We start from the raw sequence: 22,413 nt of genomic DNA, 5'->3' as shown, positions 1-22,413 counted from the left end.
TGATTAGTATGGAAATCACAACAGTTCTCCAACTGATGAACACCTTCTTCACAGGTTTAACAATTCATCAGATAAGGATGATCTTTATTATTACATTTTCAGGAGAGTTTAAATCCTTAAAATTTGAATAGCCATGTACAGTTCCTGCGAATGTCAGTTTTAATCTAAGGCCTCTGTTAGGTAGATAACAGATCTCTGCAGACACCACCAGTAAAACTTCCCTACATTCCATCCTAAGAAACGTTCCCACTATTCCATCCTAAGAAAAACCCACCACTATTCCATCCTAAGAAACAAGAGAAACTGCTATTTCGGTCCTCTCTGCCTCTGCCAAAATAATTAATTATCATCTGTTAGAAAGTCACACAAAATGAACACTTGTCAATTATCCATGAGCTAAACACATCTCATATGGTCTACCAATAAAGTTATAGTAAATAACTTAGTACCAACTGATTCAAATAGTCGCCTGCAGATCACACAGCATGTTTAGATTTTCCATCTCCACAAATGATAGATAATGAGGGAAAAATAGGGGGAAAATCTGTCCTGCCTTCCAAGGCTTAGTTATTGTATATGTTTCAATTCTGCTAATAAAGGAATCTTGTAGTGAAAGTTATATTTACAGTGTGATTGAAAGATATTTCCAAAGCAGTCCATAAAGTCAGTGATTGACAGGCTAGGAACAGGTTTTAGTCACATCAAGTTTGCTACAGAGTAATGACAGATGACATTTCAGAAAGAATATTAAACTGGACATTAGAGTGAGCAAAGGGATGTCAAACCAATGGGGATTTAGATTAGTCAAGCAATATGCACTTGGAACCTTGCATGAAAGAGAAGTAATTATTCAGCACTGGAAAAATGCAGATATATTCAACTGTATTACGTGAATGGAGGAATTGACTGGAACAATTATACGTATGATGCTAAACAACAGGTAGTTTTCCATTAACATTAGGCTCTTCTTTTACCAGAGATACATTAAGAAAAAAAACAACAAACACAAACCTACAATAAAAACAGTATTTTAGAGAATAAACTTAGCATCAACTGACCAAATCAAAACAAGATCAGAGTAGATGAGACCTATACCACATTGTATCTGTTGAACTCAAAAATAAGACCCCTCCAAGAACTCATAGTTGGAGGCAAAGGCATTGAAGTAACAATAAGAGGAGTAACAGGTTTTATCCAGAACTGAGGTAATTGCTCAGATTATGGAATCAACTAGACAATTTCCCACTTGTGCTACTCAAGAATGATGCTCTTTTTTCAGACTGGTTCTAGTGAGGTCCTGTATTGAGTGCCTGTGAGCATGTGGAGCACCTTTTGGCATGTTGTGGACACCTACCTGGTTCATTGTCTCCAAAGAGACTGTAGTTGTGAATTCCAACACCAAGCCGCATTCAAACAAACAAACAAAAAACACTCCCAAAAAACCCAATGAAGAAAACAACCAAACATACAAATTATGGTGTGTGGATACTTGTTTCAAAGTATTTCTGTATTCCTGATCTGACCTGTAACTAGGTCAGTTCCCTAAATTTTCCTCCCATTCCAAACCACGACACTTAGGTAAACAGGTAATAGTAGAGGTAAAATTCTGGGCCTGGGTGGGATGCAATGGTTATAGTGCTGGCAAATGGATTAAGAGGACAATGATTAAGGGTGAGGTCAAGAAATTGAATAATCTGATAGCACTTACAAAATGAGGGGAGAAAAGAGGGAGTTACACTGCAACTCAGAAGAGAAAAAAACCAACTCCTGCTGCTTTTCTAAAGACAGATGTTGTTCAAAGTTCACAACATAGTATTTTTCTGTTAATCACAAGGTACAAAATTATGCATGACCAAAACTAATCCTGGAGTGTTGAAGTGTGTGCTTCACATGCAATTCTCAAAGGTTCAAATAAAAGAGAGGCAGAGTGTGGAGGGATAGAATGTAAGAGAATAGTGCAGAAGGCAATCTCACCCCTGAGGAGTTGCAGCTGTACTAATCACCAAAGATTAGGAACAGGCCTGCCCTTAATAGACCACAGCTACAAGAGAGTGGGTTAGCTGGTTGAGGACAGAGTTGGAGTTTGTTGGCTGTACTGTGAAGAAGAAGGTGTTAGTGCGGCAAGGAGATGCCCACGAGAAATCACTGAGAAGGTATAGACTACTGCAATACAATGACAACAGCAGAGTGAGACAATATTGATTTAGGGAGGGAAAAGCAATGAGAGAAAAGATCAATTGAAAATGAAACCATTTATTGTTAAAAATAAGCAACAAGTTTCAAAGTAACAACAGGAACTAAGTTTAAGGAAAAGGGCAGTTTCTAATTTCATGGGTTTATACACACATTCAACACCTCAATTAAAAATCAAGACACATTTCAGTGACTTAGTTACTTTTCAGTGACTTTCTTGTGAATTTCCAGAATCTAAGTTTGCTTGCCTAGTTCCAAGCCAGTGTGACTTGCCCACAGAACTGCTCAATGTACTAGCAGCTGGGGACTGGGGCAAAGACTGTAAACTTAGACTGAGATTCAACTGCCAAAGTTTTTTTAACTACCCTTCTGCACCTCTGTCACCATCCTCAAGTGAGAAGATGCAAACCAGGTTTAAGCATTAGATGCCTGTGGAGCTGACTTAAGCAAGACAGTAATTACAAGTCAAAATTCAAGAACAATTTATAAATCAACTTGAATAGGACAGACTCAATAAAAAATGTGAATGTGAAAGATACATAACATTATCCATAAAAAAATGTTACTCCAATCTAAAATATCTGTATGAATGTGGGAGCAGCTTCCATATCAAGAGCTGGCACATTTAAAGAGGTTCTTTTGTCAGTGTGTTGCCAAATGGTATCCAAGCAGTTAATTTTACTCTAACAAATGTAATTTGCAACACTCGTTACTGGATTCTGACAAAGTTCTCACTCCATTAACTTATTCACACTTCACTGAAGAAATATATGAAGTAACTCTCCAATACCTATAGAAAAGTGTGAATAAAAAACGAGGCTCAGAAAGTAAGCAGCTTGCCCTTTTCCAAGTCACTACTAAAACTGTTCATTGAAGTTTCCTAATAAAACTGTTCATTGAGTTTCCTTAAAAATGTCAAGTAAAATTAATACCTAAGTTAAACTTACCATTCTTTGGAGCTGGCTAGTTTGAAGCCTTCCTCGTTCACCCAGATTAGTTTTCCATACAATGTCTAATTTACCAATCACTGTTACACCTTTTATTACTCCAGCTTTCTCTGCAAATTCTTGCTTTGGTTTTAGACAGTATAAGTATTGACGTGTATCCATAGGTTGCAAGTAAGTCCTTGCACCAAATGTAGACTCACTGAAATGAAAAAAAATTAGGTCTTAATTTATACAGATAGTCTGAAGATTGAGAACCCAACTTTTTTCCCCAATCCCCCACAAGTTTTATTGTGTATGCATAATTTGATAATGGTAAAACACATAGACTATTTTTTGTTTGCACAACAGAAAAGATTTCTAGAAAATATGTAGCACCAAGGACCATGGAGAAATAAAATAACCTGTTCTTCTCAGCCAGAGAGAGGAATAGCATAGAACTTCTCTCTGCTACATTATAATTAATTATCTGCCATCTTAGCATTTAAACAAAAATGCTGGTCATTTTTCTTCTGCTATTTGTTTTCCCTCACAGTAAATCTCAATGTCATGAAACTAAGATTCCTGTTCAGGAGAAAAACCATTACAGTGGATGCAAACACTTGGTAAAACAAAGCTTCATTATGCTGCTGGTGAATCCTTCAACAGGCAAGGAGAAGACAGAATTTTCACTTCAGCCCCTACTGCTGAAGCACTGAACCATCACCTCCAAAAACCCAAGCAACTGCAAGGCACAAACAGCCAAAGTTAACTTCACAAGATCTTGTATCCAATGTAGTCAGTTATTATAAATATTATAAATATAAATTTATTTTATTCCAGCAGGAAAAATTTTTATACTCTATGACTACATGAGGGTGTATCACTGATCCACTCTGAGTGGTGTCTTGATTTTTCATGATTAGAACAACTGAAAACAATAAGCAGTTTACTGTTCAGGAGGCAAGGATTAGTCAGATGAGTCCTGTAAGGCTAAGCATGTACACAAACATCAGGTCAAAACTACATCTGAGTTAAATTTTACATAGGAGATACTGAAATAATAGTATATTTTCATGTTATGTCATCATTGTTACAATTTATTTGAGCATTAGGCTGGATACTTCTCTATTAAGTAGAATTATAGATTTTTAAGAATAGTTTCTATACAAAGAAAACAGTAACAAATTTTCCAGTTGAACACAGGATAGGATTTTGAACTTTTTATGCAAGCAAAGACATACAATCCTCCTATTATAGACAAATAACTATTACTTGTATCTCTTGAAGTATTAATATGAAGCATTTCAAAATTAAATTTCCTGAATGTAAGCATACCTTTCCCCTGCTGTGTTAACTGTGTTCAGTTCTGCAACATTGTACATCATAGATGGCTCTAAAGAAACCTTCTCCATAAACATTGGAGAGGTAGTGATATTCTGAATTTGAGCTTCCAGAAAAACTTCATCTGTCTGAAAAAAATCAAAAGTTCGAGTTCATGAAAATATGATTAGTGTTACTAAAAAGAACAGGCAGTCCTATTGTTAAAAAAGTCACACATGTTTAGTTCATGCCTGCAAATCAAATCAATTAATGCAAGAAAAAACCTTAATCCCAGTAACAATAGGAGCAAAAGTGTTAGTCAACAGATATCTTGCCAAACAATGGATGTGGGATAATTTTGCTGTGTTCTAGCTATTGCTTATTTGTAATGCATTAAATCACCACTTCCCAAGACTTTCATCAACTTAATAGCAACTCAAGCTTTTATCCAAATTATTTAAAAAATGGAATAAATAGTAAGGAATTGCAGTGCACAAGAACATGCCAAGCCAGATCACTAGTGCATGAAGCTGTATAAAAAAATTAAAGTAAATGTGTGTGTTTTTCTTTAACTGAAGTGAAACAGTTCAGGTACATGCTCTGAGCTTTTATTATTAAATACCAGCATTCTAGCTAAAATGCAAAACCCAGCCCCTTCTCTCACTCAGCTGCATCATGCCAAAGGTTACCAATATAGTATGCATCCAACAATTTAACTGGTGCTCTACCTTCAGAACATCTGAAGCTAATGCCTCAAGGTGGTATTGAAGGACAAATTCTAGTACAAAAATGAAAGCTATAGACTGCTAAACTTCTGAAGATGAAGTTTAACAGTCTATAGCTGTTAAACTTCATCTTCAGAAGTTTAGAGAAGCTTTTGCCTCACTAGAGAAGCTTTTGCCTCACTTCTTTTGTGGAATTGCAGACCAGTGAAGTCACTTTCCATGTCTAAAAATCTCAGGATAGAATAACAATGGAAGACTCAGTCAATTAGAGATACAAGTCCCCAGAAAAGTGAAAACCATAATTAAAGAAGTGCCAGTTAAAAAAAGGGAGATACCAAATTTGCATTTACAACAGTCACTGATTCAGGCCATTGGATTAAGTGATTCTTCTAGGTCCCTTCACTAAATTAGGGACCTAGAAGAATAAACTAAATAAACTAAAGTAGTTCATTATTCAGATTGAAGCAGTTTGAGTATTTTGTTGTTAAATTTTAAGAAAGCATTTTGTGGGGAAGGTGGAACAAAACTTAAGAGTTTCTTTTTGATCAGAGTAAATAAATTATTCTTTATACAAATGGAGTCCTGCTTGTAAATTACAAAATAAAAATGTGACAAAATAGCCAAAATATGTTTAGTCTCAAAAAACTGTGTTAGAAGGAGAAATACAGAATGGTTGTGTAACTTTTTATATTGCCTTATAAACAAATTAAATACAAAGCAGCATCTATACAGTAATGAAAACTGTGCAACCTCAACAGGTTACAGAGACACTTCATGCTTGTAGGAACTGGAAATAACCCAAACTAAAACATGGCTCTCAGTAATCATTACTACTACTGCCTGACTGCCACTTGAATTGATACCATTTATATCCCATAAATCCATTGCTCAAAGTTTTTCGTTTACCCAAATTTAGTAGTTTTCAAAACAGCAACCATAGGCAGAAGTTTAAATGAGCTAATTTGAAAGGGAAAAGAAAAAACAAGCAGCATAATGAAAAAGCAAGTTAGTTTTGTGTTATTCCTAATTTGGTGTAGTATTACATTTTTAAAAAAAATAAAAAACAACTTGTCAAAATATGCAGTTTATTTTAGTACAAGGCACGCCTTGAAGTGAAATCATACTGCAGAAGTAACTAAGTAACTCAATCAACTGTTACATGCAGTTAAAATTGTGAAGTGCAGTTCCAACTAGCCAAAGGAAGGAAGAACATCCAACTGCTGCTCTCTCCTCAAACCCACTGTCTCCAACCAGATGTGAAAAGTCTTCTCACAGCTTACACAAGCAGTGCTGTAGTGAAACCTACATTTCCATGGGTCAAAACCAGAAACATTTTAGAAGGAAATAAATTCTTTTTCCAAATAATATATATATAATAAAATTTTCTTGAGGTATTTTATTGGAGGACCCCCACAAGAATCTGGAGGTATCAAGTTCTAGTTTCAACAATGGGTATTAAAGAAAGAGCTAACCATTTAAATTATTAGCTGCACATATAAAGACAAGAACACATCCCTTTATGACACGCAGAACAAACATTGCTTTTCCATTATGTTTGTAAAGTATGTCAATAGCGAGCACAGAGATAGTTAAGCAATTAAAAAAGCATACATATTTATAAAAAATAAATAAAAATTACCACAGAACTGAGGTCACTCTAATGGGAAAATAAAAAAAAGAACACATTAGAGAAATTAGGGTTAAATGTTAAAGAAAAAGGAGGCTAACTTCCAAACAAAATGCATTTCTGCATTTTTTTGCACCATTTAAACAAGATAGCATTAGTAAGACAGAAACAAATAAAAATGGATGCAAACAAAGATGACAACTACATTTCTAATAACTTATATGGTTACATGATTTACTAGGTTTGCTTCAGAACCAATCCAAAGTAGAGCTTAAGGCACACAAGTCACAGACAAGATATGGTAGAATAAACTGACTCAAAAAAAAAAAAAAGAGTTAGTTTTTTGAGTAAGTTTAAAGTTTGTCCTGAATTTTAATCCATGCAATGGATTGTACATGAAATGGAAAAACAGTCCTTGTCACGTTATAGACAATTTTAAGTATCCTCATATACAATGTCTCAAAAATAATGTGGTAATGTGTCTTACAAAAGCCACTATGTTGCAAGTTATAACAAAATTTGGCATAATATCAAGAAAAACTCTTTAGAATATTCATCAATCCAAAAACCCAACTTCAATTGCAAACTTTGTTGTCTACCTCCCTGTGCATGCCTGCAGGAACAGAACCTTTTATAGTGCCTTTTTTCAAGGCACATTAAAGTCAGTGAGACAGTAATTCAATCCTGGGATTGCAGCAGGTTAGGGCAACAGGGCATGTGTTCTGTGCATAAATTTCAGTGATCAACTTCATTTGGGTGCTATTGTAATATAAGCAATAAGCAAGAAGATTAAGGTTCAGCATCATTCCTTGTCTTAGAAGAAATTAAATTATGGATTATCATTAGTCTATTAATAGAAATAAATTTTAGTAAAAGACATTATGAATAGACAGCATCACAGCCGTAATCTTAATGATAAAATAAGTTTAACTGGTTAGTCAACCTTTAGAGATCTTTAGTTAACTAATAACTGACACGTACCATTTTTTTCTCCCCTGCTCTCAAGGACAATAGTCAGGATAAATTTCGTGGTGCTTTCACAGCAATGTAGCATCACACACAACAGCTAACCATACTTATTTCTAGGTATTTCGAAGTTAATTGAATTCCATGGTCACAAGACATAGCGACACTTTATATACTTTCAGAAATTAGACAGGAGTGCTACTATACCAGTTTGCTAGGCAAATGGAAATTGCTCATTTAATATCATCCAAATTAATTTTAAAATTTTTTTCAATAAATTGAATGGCTAAGATGGTAATGGGAGTTGCATAAATTCATAACCAAGAAGAACAAAAGGAATCAAGGAGCCTCTTAAAAATTCTATAGTGGTAAAGAAAAAGCACAAAAAAACCTCCAAAACCCAAACCCACATGTACCAGCTCAAAGAGCAAAGCTTCTCATAGATTTTTACCATGAAGAATTGGTAGCTAATTAAGAGTTAAATAAGACCCTTATTAAGACTGGTCAGTATAACTACTATGAAAACCATAAAAAAAAATTATCTATGTAAAAAGTTTGCCCAGAATTACCTTAGAGAGGTGCTTCATCACAAACTTTACACATGAAGTATAAAGAGACAGCACCATTTAAGATATCAGTCCCCCTTTTCCCTACCACATACTTTACAGCTGAAACAATAATATAATCCACACACTAAATAAGAGATATATTTTGCTCCCAGAGAAATTACTTCATTTCTTAGAATTGTTTTTCTTCTTAATTCACAGCAGAAGAAATTTCCAGACATTCTCACTTACAGATAATAGTGGTTCTATAAAGGGCTCAGCCAGTGCAATGTGTTTATGCTCCAATCCTGCTCAGGTACCTCACACCTGGTCAATGTATAGTTTGAAACCTGTGGCCTAAAGATATGTACCAAATTCTTCCCATAAAGAGACAAAGGCAGACATGTATGTATGTCCAAATAAATATGCAAGACATAGTTAAGGTCATTTAGTTTAAAAGCACTTTGTGTAACTGTCACAAGCCTAAAACTTAAATTACTGAACTGAAGGGTCATAGTTACATAGGGAAGATCTAAATTTAAGTAATTTAAATTTAAATTTTCCCCACTCTGATAAACTGTCATGTCCTTTATGAACAATTAATCTCTCTTACAGTAAGTACTCTATTGGCCTAAACATACAAGCAATAACTGAAAGTATTTGAGTACACGAGAAACTGGAATATATGCAAAATTGTTAGTCAATTACATTAAGATCCTGACATCTCTTTTGCCCTTCATCAAAAGCCTATCTATTTTTAAACTATGCAATATATATCTATGACTGTTTTTCCATTAGAACTGATCAATTTTCTCAGAAAGGTATACTTACAAAGCTCTTTGAATTTAATCTAAGTAACAAATCCAGCATGCTTAAACAAACCTGAATATACACAGTTCTCACCTCTGCGTTGTAGAATTTGGTTTTCACATCTAGTGGTTTAAGAACCTGAATGAAATGGAAAAAAAAGACAGATTGACAATTGGTTTTTTGGACATCGTTGGCACAGACTCTTTTGAAGTACCAGGTTCTCTTACTAAAAAATGTTATTTTTCTTTTTGATCTTACACATAGCAGGTGCATATATGACAGAATCACTCAAGAGTATATCCTAGCTTCTTCTTATTTATGCACACTTGACTGCTTTCCTACTAAGCAGTCTCCTCATACTGAAAACAAGTAATTCTCCACCCAAGCACTGACCTCTTGTAAAACTGCCCAAATCCAGTGCTCTAAGTAGACCTGTGTGTTTAAAATAACACTATTTCCATCATTGGTCCTGCATTTGCTTTCAGCTGTGAGCAAGAACTATTTAACAGTTATAAGTCTTTCAGAGTTTTGTAACAAAAGTTACTGAGGGCTTCTCTAAACATAAATGAAGCAGAGAACTATCCATTTGCTTAGCTTTCTTAGCCTTCACTTCCTCCTTGAAAATGGAATGGTTTCAAGAAATTAAAGAAAATAATAATATATAAATTAATAAATCATATTCATCTCATGAGATTCAATCAGTAAAAGATGAAAACTCAATGATATAAAATATGATTATAAAGTGTTGGTTCTTAATGCTTGAATTTTGTGCATAAAGCTACTGCAGTTCACACATTCAAATACAAAGCATATATAAAGTGATGTAACTGAAAGAAATAATCTTCTATCATACTTGCAAGAAACCAAATTTAAATTCTGTTTCTGGAGACACTTGTTTCCCATTACAAAGGGAAACTGTTTTTGTTTGCATATCACTGCATCCTGAGAGAACTCTACTGTTCCAAGCTGTCAACAAATTTTTTAGCACTGAAGAATTCAAGATCAAAAAGTTGTCTTCACAGATATTTCATCATTTTAAAATGCATAAAGTTCAAATCTTTCAAGTATTCATAATTATCTTTCTCTAGTCAAAAAAATGAATAAAAAATTTTAATTTAGGTCTTTGTTGAAAGATGATTTTTTCTGTCAAGTACATTTCTTCAGTGAGCTTATAAATTTCCCAACATGCTGAATTTTTTCTCTCTCTTCTGGTAAACAGTCTTTCCATTTATTGCAGTAAATTTCAATTGGCATTCCAGTAAAATACAAAAAATTATTGTGAAGTTCAAAACCACCCAATCCTAGAAGGAATCATTTCTTCTCCATGAAAACATAATCCTGTTAATTACTTAGAGAAAGCTTTGGAACAGAACGGCACTATCAATCAGTATAAAACTACATATATTGGTTTAAAAAAGAAGCCGATTCAAACCAAGTAACACCAGTTCAGCTTAAAAGATGCTGGAAAATGTAACTGAAAAATGTGAGAATCTGTAAAAGAGTATTTTTTTATTATAAAATAGCTACTGACATCTCAATCACTAGCAGCCATGAATTTCTGTTGTAAAGACACAGTTCAGTTTTCTGTAAAACTCCTTTTTGTTCATTCTCAGGTTTCCTACTGGTGTCTCTATGTCAAATTTAAAAACTAACAGCCAAAATTCTCAGTGCAATGCTTTTCTCATAATGGATTAGAGTATTTATAAGGAAGTGTATGTATACTTATGCTTCAATCTTTGAAAGGAGGGCTTCACATTTGAAAGCTAGCTACAAATGTTCTGACAATTCAGTTGCCTGTGCTGAGTTCAGCTGAAAACCATGGCAATTATACATGCATGCAGAACCCCCAAAAATCTGCACAAATAAGTTTGCATACAAAATCCAAAGGAAACAAATCTTGTATGAAGTTCTGACAAGAAGAACATTAGGGAACAGAGAAAAGATGAGATCTGAAGCTTGCACATGCATGTGTAGGCAATCATAGAAAGCCTAGCAGGGACAGAGAAACAGAACACTCAGCAAAGGAAAAGAATGGAGAAATGGAAAGGGAAGCAATGTTATATGGAAAGCATGACAAAGCACACAAAGATGAAAATTAACCTCAATAAAGATGAAGAAACTCTAGAGATGCTAGTTTCACAGAGAGGGCAACACAAAAATTTATATGGAACCTAGGATTGTCAGGATATACCTTTGATTAATCAATACCTGGCATTTCAAGGCCCATGACTACTAACAGCACTCAACTGTTCTTTCTAAAGCATGGCAATTTAACATTCTAAAGACTGAAATTATTTTTTTCTGAAATATCTAGATAAATACTAGAAAATAGTGAAATGCAATTACCCCATAGTGTCATAAAATATCCTGAGTCAGAAGATAACCACAAGGACATAAAGTCCAACCTCCAGGAATATGTGCCTGACAAAGCACTGTCACAGGCTTTGCACTGTGACCACTTCCCTAGGCAGACTGTTCTGGTGTCCAATAGCCCTCCGGGTGAAGAACCTTCTCCTAGTATCCAACCCAGACCTCCCCTGAAACAGATTTAGGATGAAACTATATGCTGCTCCTGCATTAGCAGATGCAGAGTATATAAAAATGTATTCAGTCAAGCATGTCATGTAATCCTCCATCCCATGAAGATTAGTCCACCAATATACAAGTCTCAATATATTTCTCTAAAAAATTAAAGTCTCTTTCTTGCTAGAACCAGCCCACAGATTAGTTTCTTCCTTTCCTCAGTCACTCTTACTGCAAGTCTTGATACTTGTCTGATGGAAGAACAGGTTTAAATTGTCGGTATTAGATATAACACAATAGACTTCTTTCCTTAAATTCCTCTAAAACCAAACTATTTAATTCCAGTTTACACACAAAAAGAAAACACAGAATTTTACAATACAAGCTCAATGATTGCATGTATCAAAGCCAGAATGACCAATACTTGTTCTGTTTAAAAATAGTCATGGAACTGTCTGCTATAAAAAGGGACTATTTAAGAGCACATCTTTTTCTCAATAAATTAGTAAAAATTATTAGATGCAATATTTATTAGTTCTGAGATGTTTAACTGTGTGGTAATTGGAAAACATCAGTTTGTGTGAAGTTTGAAGCAGTGGCTCTTAATGGTTCACTTTGAAAAGGGAACAGATTTTTAGTACATAAAAATGCTTATGAAGTATCAAATGTTTTAAAATGTGTTTTCTAGACACACACTTATTAAAAGCAGAGTAAAATACTTCACAAAATACCTGAAATTTGAAGAACTTTCTGAAGTACATCTTCTCTCCAGTCTGTGTAGTATAACTTACTGCACAAACTAAACTGAAAAAAACAAATTTAAAAAAAAGCTGTGTTACTTTAAATCTTGTGCTGTTTCAAAAGCAGAATAGCATGCATGCACTCTAGTTTCATTTAAGCTCATTTACTAATAGAAAAAGTTAAAATTTTACATGTGTGTTCCTATCTCCTTTACTTCATGATGGATCACATCATCAATGCAACAGTCAGGTTTAAGTTCTGCCACTGCAGCACTAGAAGCTGAAAGATTCAAACGCTGAGAACTTGTCTGAAGATCAGCCTGGGAACGGAAAAACAAAGCATCAGTTAGAACTATATCTGTTTAACTTGTGTTAAGGAAAAGTAACTTATGTTATCAAGTACTAGGTCTTACTGTGCATTGTGTACCCTACATGCTTTCACAGATATTGTAAGAGCTCAGCTGGTCAGAACAACACCAAGGCTGTGGGTTCGATGGGCTACTGTGCTGTACATCGAAGGTTGTGTGGGCTACTGACTTAAGAGTTGGACTTACTCATCCTTGTGGGTACCTTCCAACTCAGAATATTCTGTGATATTCTTGACTCAGACACCTTCTGGGACATATATTATGAAATACTTACAAAACTAAAGACAAGCTGTAAAAAAGCTATATATAAATAGTCCAGTCCTTTATCATACAGCTTAAAAAAAAATCGCTATTTCTACATTGAGCTACACGACTTCTGTAATTTTTATTCTGCTTTATTTTTCAGTAAACACAAAACCCCAACTCTCTAGAAAATAATTAATACAATATACAGATCAGTGTATGCTTCACAGGGAATTGAAGATCTCATTGAAAGTGAAGGCAAGTGAATGTAACTCCATTTTTTAGCTGTGGAAGTTTTGCTACACCAATTGTTCAGAAAAGTTTTAAATAGAAGGGTGTATGTCCAAAGAAGGTCAATGGAGGTGGGGGTGTTTAGTCAGGAGAGAAAGGCTCAGGAGAGGGACTTTACTACTCTCTGCAACTACATGAAAAAAGACTATAGCCAGCTGTAAGCTGATCTCTTCTCAGAAGTAACAAACAATTGGAGCAAGAGGAAATGGCCTCAAGTTGCACCAGGGGAGGTTTAGATTGGATAGCAGGAACAATTTCTTCACAAAAAGCGTTGTCAAGCATTGAACAGGCTGCCTAGGGAAGTGGCTGAGCCACCATCTCTGCAGGGGACTGTGCAGATGGGGAACTTAGGGACACAGTTTAGCAGTGGACTTGGCAATGCTGGGGTAGCACTTCCACTTGGTCACGTCAGAGGGTTTTTCCAACCTAAACACTATGATTCTGTAATAAATCCATTTTTTCACACAATCCTAGTTTTCCATTTTAATCTTTGAAGAATTCTATAATAATTGCTATTTTTATGCAATTATTAGAGAATTATAATTCTATTACAATAATTCTATTCTTACTCTTTCCAATTTCCAGGTATATTTTCTAGATTGGAAAAAGGGACATATATTTCCTCAAGTCTATGTATTAGCATTAAACATACAATATATTGTCAGAGAATATATTAATTGTGTTTTATTTTTTTATAAATATTTTATAAGTGGATTTTTCTTCACTTACCTTCACAAGTATGTCCTTGACAACTTGATTGCTGTCATTGTGCACACTAATGTAACTACTAAATGTCTCTCCCAGAAATATATTTCTGTATTTCAGGCAAAAAAAATTTTAAAAAAAGATAATTTTTTTAGTAACAGTTATTAAAAACCAGAACATTTCACTGAAACATTTTTAAGTTCACACACATACACATTTGCCAATCAAATTGCAGAAGACAACTGGCATTTGCATACCCATACTTCTGAAATCATCCTTCTAAGACAAACAGTTTTAAAAGGGAACAAATCAAAATTTTTTCTAGCTAAAAGCCCAGCAGGAATAAGAAGATGGATTTCAGTACCCACAAAAATCACAGTAGAAAACTCTGTTCGTATAACACATGATTTATAGTAGTGCATTATCTTAGAAATTCACACACAGTTGCAAATCTCTTTCAACTTTCAATGCATATAAGGCTCAGTCAGGCTACAGACAAGAAACATCAGGCAGCATATACATATATATTTATAAATCGAGCCACATATTATTTTTTAAATGACTGAACATCTTGTTGCAGAACAATGATACTCAAAGAGAAAGAGAAGTATGAATCCTAAACCAAATTAATCCTAAACCTTGCATATTACAGTTAGAATCATTTATTCTTACCCAAAATTTTGAGGCAAAGTCAGCATTTCTCCTAACATCAAAGTTTCAGCACCCTTTACAGTAGAAGGGTCATCTTTCATGAGCTGGTTAAATAGATTACCTGTAAAAATATCAAGTTCCTATTAATTAAATATTTGCTAAGTCCAAAGTTTTGTCTACATTTAAGTTAGGCACGTAATCACTTACTCAGATGTAGTTTATTTTAGATACATTTCTTTTACAATAAACTTGTTTAGAGATGAAATATATATCCATAAGCCTGTTGGTAAGTTATAACTTAACTTCAAGACACTTGTATATATAATCAGTGTGTAATAATATATAATAATAATAATATATAATATCAGTGTGTATATTATTTATATAATATTATATATTATCAATATATAATAATAATATATAATATCAGTGTGTATATACTCAGTATATACACACTGAAGTGCACAATCCATTGCTCAAATTAACACTGAATTTTGAGAGAAATTCCATCTAGACCACATAACAGAAATAATCAACCTCACTTACTTTCTTCCTCTGTCTGCTTTTTTATTTCTACACAACCCTCCTTCTTGAATCTTTCCTTTGACTCTCTTATACTTGACTTCAAGACTTCAACTATTTCTGGGAGATAACTCAGGGATTTCCAATTTATGACAGCACATCAAGCATAATGCACCTCAAAACCGGTGATTATTGCAAGATTGTTTTTCCACAGAACATTCATGTGTTGGTTCTAACCACCAGGGCCTTTTCGCCAAATTAAAAAAATATATATAGTAATGCCAAGCTTTCTCCACTTACACATTTCTCTCACAAAAATGCATTTCAGTTGTATATCAATTGCTCAGACTTTGAGGTCATGTGTTGGTTTGAGTATCATCACCAATCTTTCAGAGATACACGTCAAGAGCTATAGAGTGCACCTTGGTACTTTCCCTTAACTATTACCAAATCTTAAGTATATTGCTGTTTCAAGTAAGAGTCTATGGGAGGTCATGACTTCTCCAAGTGTTAGATGGTCACACTGCTTAAACTTGGTAAAACATACATAATAATCAGTCAGTAGAAAAGACTTACCTGGCAAATCTCTTTCTTCACAAGTCACTGGAATATTAGTGAACAAGGTAGGTTTGGTTAGCCTCATCACTGCAAGAATAAAAAAAAACCAAAAAGAAAAATTGGTCAATTAAACAACTACTTTTAATTTTGTTTTTCAGCTTCCACAAGAAAAACCAAAACCACCCAACAAATCACTACCACCAAATAAGTCCCAGACTCAAAAAGGATCACATGGCTTTTCGCAATACAAAAAAAACCTCCCTGCTATTCTAAGATCCAAGAATGTCATTGCCTCTTCTTGCTTTCTATCCTGGTGGACTAACCTACTCATCTACTGCTTTCAGTTTCATATACTAGAGGTCTTACACTTGCTACAGCATTAAGTGCTTTGTGGTCTTCAGAAGTGTGTCCGTTTCATTTGTTTGTAGACTTTTCCAGCTTAAGTGCCTATCCTGTGATCCTTGCTGCCCTAGAATGGGACATCATGACTCCTACGGACCCTTTCAGTCAAACACCAGTCTATTAGAAATTGCATTTACATCTCAATCTACAGCACTTTCACAAGGTAGAGTAACAATACTAAAACCCCTCATTATTTATACCACTGCTTTTTCTCTAAGTCACAAACTTTAACCTCAAACCAGTAAAACCAGCACAAAAACCTCATGAAAATATAACAAAGCTATTTTATTGATACTGACAAAATCAAAATCATTAATATTTTCCTATTAAAAACCTGCTACTTCCAGAAAGTGGTGTTTTAAAAGGCTATTTTAACTCACACTCAAAATTACATTATTTTCACTTAAATGACAGATTTAAGGTGCTACTACTTAAAAGAATTTCTCCCTCTTCAAATTTACCAAAGGCCCTAAATGTACATATAGCTTATCATGAAGGCATTCATATAAAACAAAATTGAACGTTTGTAATCTTGTGTTACTCTGAATATGTAAAAACCATTAGGGCTTTTTTCTTTGAAACTTAACAAACATAACACCAACTAAAACTAAAAATTAAACCAAAAGGATTTCTCTGATTGCAACAAGTTAATCAATACCTTTGCACTGACACAGTTATGGTGGGTTTATTTTTACAGTACTTTTGTACAGCTATTGTATCCAGACAGCATTCACTGTTCCCAGTGGCGGAAAGTATTCAATTACTTTGACAGACATTTGGGTTCAGTGGCTCGTATTGGTTCACAAGAACTTATGCTACCATACAGCAGACCTATGCAAATTAGCACTGACAAAAAGAATTCTCACTTTTCACATGAAAAAAGAGAGAATACATTCTCTTTGCTATGGTGACCTTTGAAGACTTAGAACCACGAGGTATATTAAACAAAACCCAAGATATATAAAATAGAGTAAATAGTGAACCACATTCAACATTGAAAATGACAAAGAAAAGATACTGAATTACACATGCTTATGAATTAAGCATTCCTCAAAGCGAACAAAATGAGAACCTGGATTTCGGCTTGTATCCTGGTGCTAACCAAGACTGCAGTAGTTCTGCAGAGCAATCAAACATGGTGTTCACTCTTACAAGACCTCAGTTACCAGCTGAGGTGCTCACAGGTAGCAGCGCATCTACCATTATTCACATACGAGCCAACCCAAAGCAGCACAAAGCTGGCACCTACAGTGACAACAATCTCTCCTGTTTAGTAAAATGTTTGTTTAGCACTTTCGTCGGTATATCAAATTAACCTAGTGAGACTGTATTACTGGCATTATCAAATTTTATTCAAATTCATACTATGCCTGTATAACTAGTATTTGCTGTTTCTAAAGGAAAAGTTAAGTCATGTTTCAGAAAATAAATATATCACAGAATGAAGTAAAAACAAACTATGATAGATATATTATCATATTTATTAGAAGTACTAAATTATTGTTAGAAAATGTATCATCTCTTCCAAGATCCTAGATACAAAATACATTAAATAGAACTCGGACCAGACTGCATTTTATTCCAACACTGCATTTTATTTCATTTTATCTTCAAAAATGCTGATGCACAAAGTTTAGTTACGATTAATGTTCAGCTCAGAAATATACTGTCAGCAAAAAAAATTGACTATATAGGCTTTAAAGCTCATAACAACCCTCAGCTATGCTGCAGTTAAAATGCAGTCTAGACAGCATTTTGCATCAGTTTTGCTAAGTAGTCATATTAAATGTCACAAACATCTCAAACATAAATATAAAGACATCTACAAATGTCTTAAAATTCAGTCAAAGTTTGAAAATACATGTCAGTGACTCAAATGGAGAAATTTTTATCTTAAAAATTGTAATGCCTACAATAAAATATAATTATCCAACACAAGGATGTTATAAGAATGTTAAGTCTGAGGGGGATTCACTTTTTTTTTACAGAGAGATCCCTGTTATGCTTATGCACACTTTGGTGTGAGCGGCAATAATGACAATCTCATAATCTACAAATGCTGTTTTCCCCCTTTTCCAGATGCTACAGACCTTGACCTCCAGCTACATCAAAACTATCTAGAATTAGTAGGAGTGCAAATGCATAACCTTGCAGTCATATTGATCCCAGTTTAACTTCTCTACTGACCCTGCAAAGTTTCAAATGAGCAGGGACGGCATGACCTTGGAATACTTCATTCTTTTAGAAGACAAAAAGTCATCCTGAACTCTGCTTTTTATGACCATAAAAGGCATTCAAATTCTCAAAGAAAAAGAGGTTTCAGATAGATGTCTCATTTCTTAATTTCCTCACTTTTACCTGGAAGCTAGTGTTTTCTTGTTCCCAAATATAATTAGAGACAAAAGAACAGAAACAACAGGAAAAGAAATTATCAAAGGCATAAAGCAGCAATTACTAAGTTGTTCGTTATTTTTCAGCCCACAGCTTCTACTGAAGCTATCACTAATACTTCTGTGAAAATATAGCAAACATTACTAAGACAGTACATATATCCCACATAAAGTAAATTTGTATTTCATGGGAGGGATATGCTATCATTAAAAAAACTCACAGACTACTTTCAGGAGATAATCAGATCTTGAAAATCTTAATGTCAGTTACAGCTATTACAGCAATTATTACAACACACTTAAAACCATCTTTCCTTCTCCTAATTCCAATGAAGCAGAGAGGACATACTTTGCTTAATTGAAAGCATTAATTTTATTATCTGATATAGCTTGCCACAATAGTCTGGAATTTTTACTTCAGACCACCAAGGTAGAGAAAAGCTATAAAACAAAGTACTAAGCCAAAGAGAAACTTACTAATCTTAACAGAATAAGTCTTGAGGCAAAACAAAGTTAAAGAAATACATCATTATAGTTAGAAAACCATAGCAAAGTAACATAAGTATTCTTACTGTTAATTTATCAGTTATTCTAATGTCTATACATTCTAAAGTGTTTAAAAACTTTATTATTTCTGATAGTAATGTTATTATTAAATTACATCTGAAGTTATAAACTAAATATAATTCCATATTTATGTACAAGTAAATTCATTTTATCTGTAAGGCTCAGCTTTTCCCTGAGAATATTTCTAACATATTCACAGTATAATATATCACAGAAAATCCATATCTGTCCCACAGATCTTTGGATAGTAGCATTGCAAGATGGCAATTCATTCTGTTTAATGAGTCTATTCAATTTTACCCATATGTCCTCCAAATTCTGGTTTTTACAAAGAGACTGTTCAATTGTCCACTTGGCTCTACAAAATGCATGCAGCTTTAGTCTTTCCAAATTATTCTGCAGTTCTTGAGATAAAGGATGAATCTTCTCTCTGAGTTTAGCTCTAGGGAGAGAGACACTCCAAGACCTTTTCAATTTCTGTTTTCCATTAGGTGGTGGCTCTCCTTGACAGTCCAAGTTAATTGCTCTGTGAACAGCCTGTGCTTGGATTAAAGTCGGACCATGTTTCATGCTAGAGTGAAACTCAAGGAGATTTTTTGTGCAGTCATAATCAGGAGATCCTGTAACATATTCTGAAGGTGTAGAAAGCTGTTTCAATTCTTCCACTTCCTCACAAGAAATAACAGGTGCCTGCTTTTTTGGTTTGAGGGGAAGTCTGTGTAAATCATTTGGAAACCAGGGTGCAAATCTTGGTAACTGGCGAATGGGAAACTCCTTCACTGCTGCTTCTGCAAATTTCTGCAGTTTTATTAGATCTCTCTGATGTGGTCGATAGTGCAAGACCACTTCCATGCTTGAACAGAAGGAATCCAGTGATTCTTAGGAAAACAGTCTCTTTGATTCTTGTATCTAGACTGAAACATCTTATTTACAAGAATTTCCTTGCCCCTTGATGCATAGATCAGTGGAAAACAGGACCTAAAGCAGAAGTATTATAAAACAATGAGATACTACCATATTAAGACAAACATTGCTAGGCTATTTTTCAAGAAATAGGTAGTAAAAATACATGAGATATATATCAGAACATTCTATTTTATCTCGGCTGAACATTACTGCCTGTATTCCATCATTACCAGTGTACCTTCAGTACAGTAAACATTATCCACATGCTCACTGCTTACTCAAAACAGTCCTTTCCCAAGAGAACTCTTTTACTGTCACCATCTCTCATACTTGCCACTCATCACTATTCTGGTCATATTGTCGTGATGCATGCTAGAAGACACACAATTACTTCTGCCTATTTTCTCAAATTTAGCAGACAATTTTTTAAAGTGTTTTACTCCTCTATATCAGCACTTTTAGCAGAGGCACATAAAGTAACAAGAAAACACATATGTTACAGAAACCCTTCCCAAAATAGTGCCAACTGATACAGTAATTTTTAAAGTGAAAAGTTAAAAGGGAAGTGTTCTAGGCAAATTAAAGGTGCCTGCTTTCATTTTGTACCAGAACTACCCATTTTTAGCCTCAAAGCTCCCAAGCCTCACACGCAACTATGCTTTAATTCTTAAGGAACTGATAATTTCTTAATTTATTAGACTTTTGCTTAATAAGCACCTTATTGAGTTGTCAAAGGCTTTATATTTCCATACAAAGATGATATTAAATTCAGAAGCATGGTGAAGGGAGAACTACACTATTATGAAACACAAGTAAAACATCCACAGTGTTGCTCTCCTATTTCCTATCCTTCTCCCCCTTTCCCCATGCACCCACAAAAATTTTGCAATCATTTCACAATCCCGAATGGAGAGCAGTAACACAGATGACATTAAAGTAACAAAATCTAGGATTGCCACTGTCAAGATTTTGTTTAATACAGTCACAATGCAAATAAATCCTCATATCTTCCCCACTTCTACAAAAACTACAACCTGGATTAAATTCAATACAAAACTAAGGATGGCACTGGTTTCTTATAAAAGCAAAATGATCCACCATAAAGCTTTTTACTTTGAATTAATTACTACCATAACACATTTGAGAGCTGCTGATCTTTCACGTTCTCATGTCTTTTGCCCTTATTGCATGTGTGTATATGTACATGAAAAGAGCTTGTTGGGCTTTGATTTACGGTTAACAGATTTTACCAGCACATGGAGACATCATTAAAAACTTTGTCCAGGAGAGTTTTAAAATGAGAAAATGGTCTCTGAAATCACTGATACCTGCACTACTTTACCCACCTGGGCAGTCTCACTGATCTAGAATGCTTGCAGAGGCAAGATTCTAACAGCTCTCCATTACATCTACATAACTAGCAGCATTTATGATTCAGAAATGATCAAATTCTTCACAGGGCTCTCTTGATATCTACATTAATTTTGGAGGCATGCAAGTGACCTACACAATTGTATTTTCACTCTGTGATCCCTGAATCAAGGAGGTAAGCCTCGTAATTGCACATTAAGCATGAAGTGAAAAGGGTAAAAGCCATCCTAAGAGAACCAACTGTGCTGGAAAAGACGTCTGAGATCATAGAATCAGCGTAAAACCGAACACCACCTTGTCAAATAGACCATGGCATCAAGTGCCACGTCCACGTTCCTTAAATACTTTCCAGGACGGTGACTCCACTACGTCCCTGGGCAGCCCATGCCAGTGTCTGATCACCCTTCCTGCAAAGGAATCCCTCCTAACGCACAACCTAAACCTCCCCTGACCCGGTTTAACACTGTGTCCTCTCGTCCTGAAAAACAAACAAACAAGAGGCAGCAGGAGAACTGGAAAGGAAATTATAGCTGAACATTTTCTTTGAAGCCTTATGCAAAGCACTGACACAGCCGGGCAGCCGCGTTGAGCCCCTCACGCCAGGTGCACACCCTGCCGTGAGCGCAGCACGGTAGAGAGCTACCCTCTGCCCTAGGGCACGGCAGAGCACCCCTCAGCGCTCCTTTATGCTTTCGGGCATGGCAGAGCAGCCCTCAGCGCTAGCTTGTGCCCTCGGGCACGGCAGAGCAGCCCTCAGCGCTGCCTTGTACCCTCGGGCATCGAGCGCCGCGGCCCCTGAGCGCCGGGCCGCTCCCCGCTCCACCTCCTTCTAAACCGCGGGGAGAACCACCCTCGGCTGCGGATAAGACACGCAGTTTCACCACTGAATCGGGGCCGGGAGGGCGGCACCGGTGGGGCCGCGCTGTTGGTACCTTTCAGAGCCAGCAAATGCTCCTGCTTGGGCTGGTTGACGTCCATGGCCTTCACCCCGCAGGATGGCCGGCGGAGCGGAAGGCGCCACGCACACTGCGGCGGTGGCAAGCACGGCCGTCCCAGGCTGCAGC

The 22,413-nt window shown here is 35.4% G+C and overlaps 2 protein-coding genes across 5 annotated transcripts in view; both read right to left on the bottom strand.

Moving 5' to 3' along the window:
- Window positions 1-22,413, bottom strand: part of TRAPPC13 (trafficking protein particle complex subunit 13) — a 26,521-nt gene extending 4,108 nt beyond the window's left edge. For 2 of the 4 annotated variants that reach the window (XM_005492987.4, XM_005492988.4), the window contains exons 1-10: window positions 22,282-22,413; window positions 15,732-15,800; window positions 14,655-14,754; window positions 14,007-14,091; window positions 12,568-12,695; window positions 12,367-12,439; window positions 9,206-9,250; window positions 6,804-6,821; window positions 4,455-4,588; window positions 3,141-3,339 (exon numbers count right to left, since the gene is read on the bottom strand). In XM_005492987.4, the coding sequence (XP_005493044.2) occupies window positions 3,141-3,339; window positions 4,455-4,588; window positions 6,804-6,821; window positions 9,206-9,250; window positions 12,367-12,439; window positions 12,568-12,695; window positions 14,007-14,091; window positions 14,655-14,754; window positions 15,732-15,800; window positions 22,282-22,327 (897 nt within the window). In that variant the 5' untranslated portion in view covers window positions 22,328-22,413. The remainder of the gene's footprint in view (window positions 1-3,140; window positions 3,340-4,454; window positions 4,589-6,803; window positions 6,822-9,205; window positions 9,251-12,366; window positions 12,440-12,567; window positions 12,696-14,006; window positions 14,092-14,654; window positions 14,755-15,731; window positions 15,801-22,281) is intronic. The other 2 variants (XM_005492989.4, XM_005492990.4) reach the window with 1 other exon arrangement.
- Window positions 17,686-22,403, bottom strand: SHLD3 (shieldin complex subunit 3). The gene is made up of 2 exons (XM_026796926.2): window positions 22,282-22,403; window positions 17,686-20,050 (listed from the first exon to the last, which is right to left on the bottom strand). Exon 2 carries the CDS (start codon window positions 19,922-19,924, stop codon window positions 19,175-19,177), a length of 750 nt encoding a protein of 249 aa, XP_026652727.1. The 5' UTR covers window positions 19,925-20,050; window positions 22,282-22,403; the 3' UTR covers window positions 17,686-19,174.

This window comes from Zonotrichia albicollis, chromosome Z (assembly GCF_047830755.1).
Source record: "Zonotrichia albicollis isolate bZonAlb1 chromosome Z, bZonAlb1.hap1, whole genome shotgun sequence".
Classification (NCBI taxonomy): Eukaryota; Metazoa; Chordata; class Aves; order Passeriformes; family Passerellidae; genus Zonotrichia; species Zonotrichia albicollis.
This window is presented reverse-complemented; position numbering and strand designations above follow the sequence as displayed.

Coding starts and splice junctions, on each gene's coding strand:
- SHLD3 (XM_026796926.2), bottom strand. CDS start 19,924: ATGGAAGTGGTCTTGCACTATCGACCACATCAGAGAGATCTAATAAAA.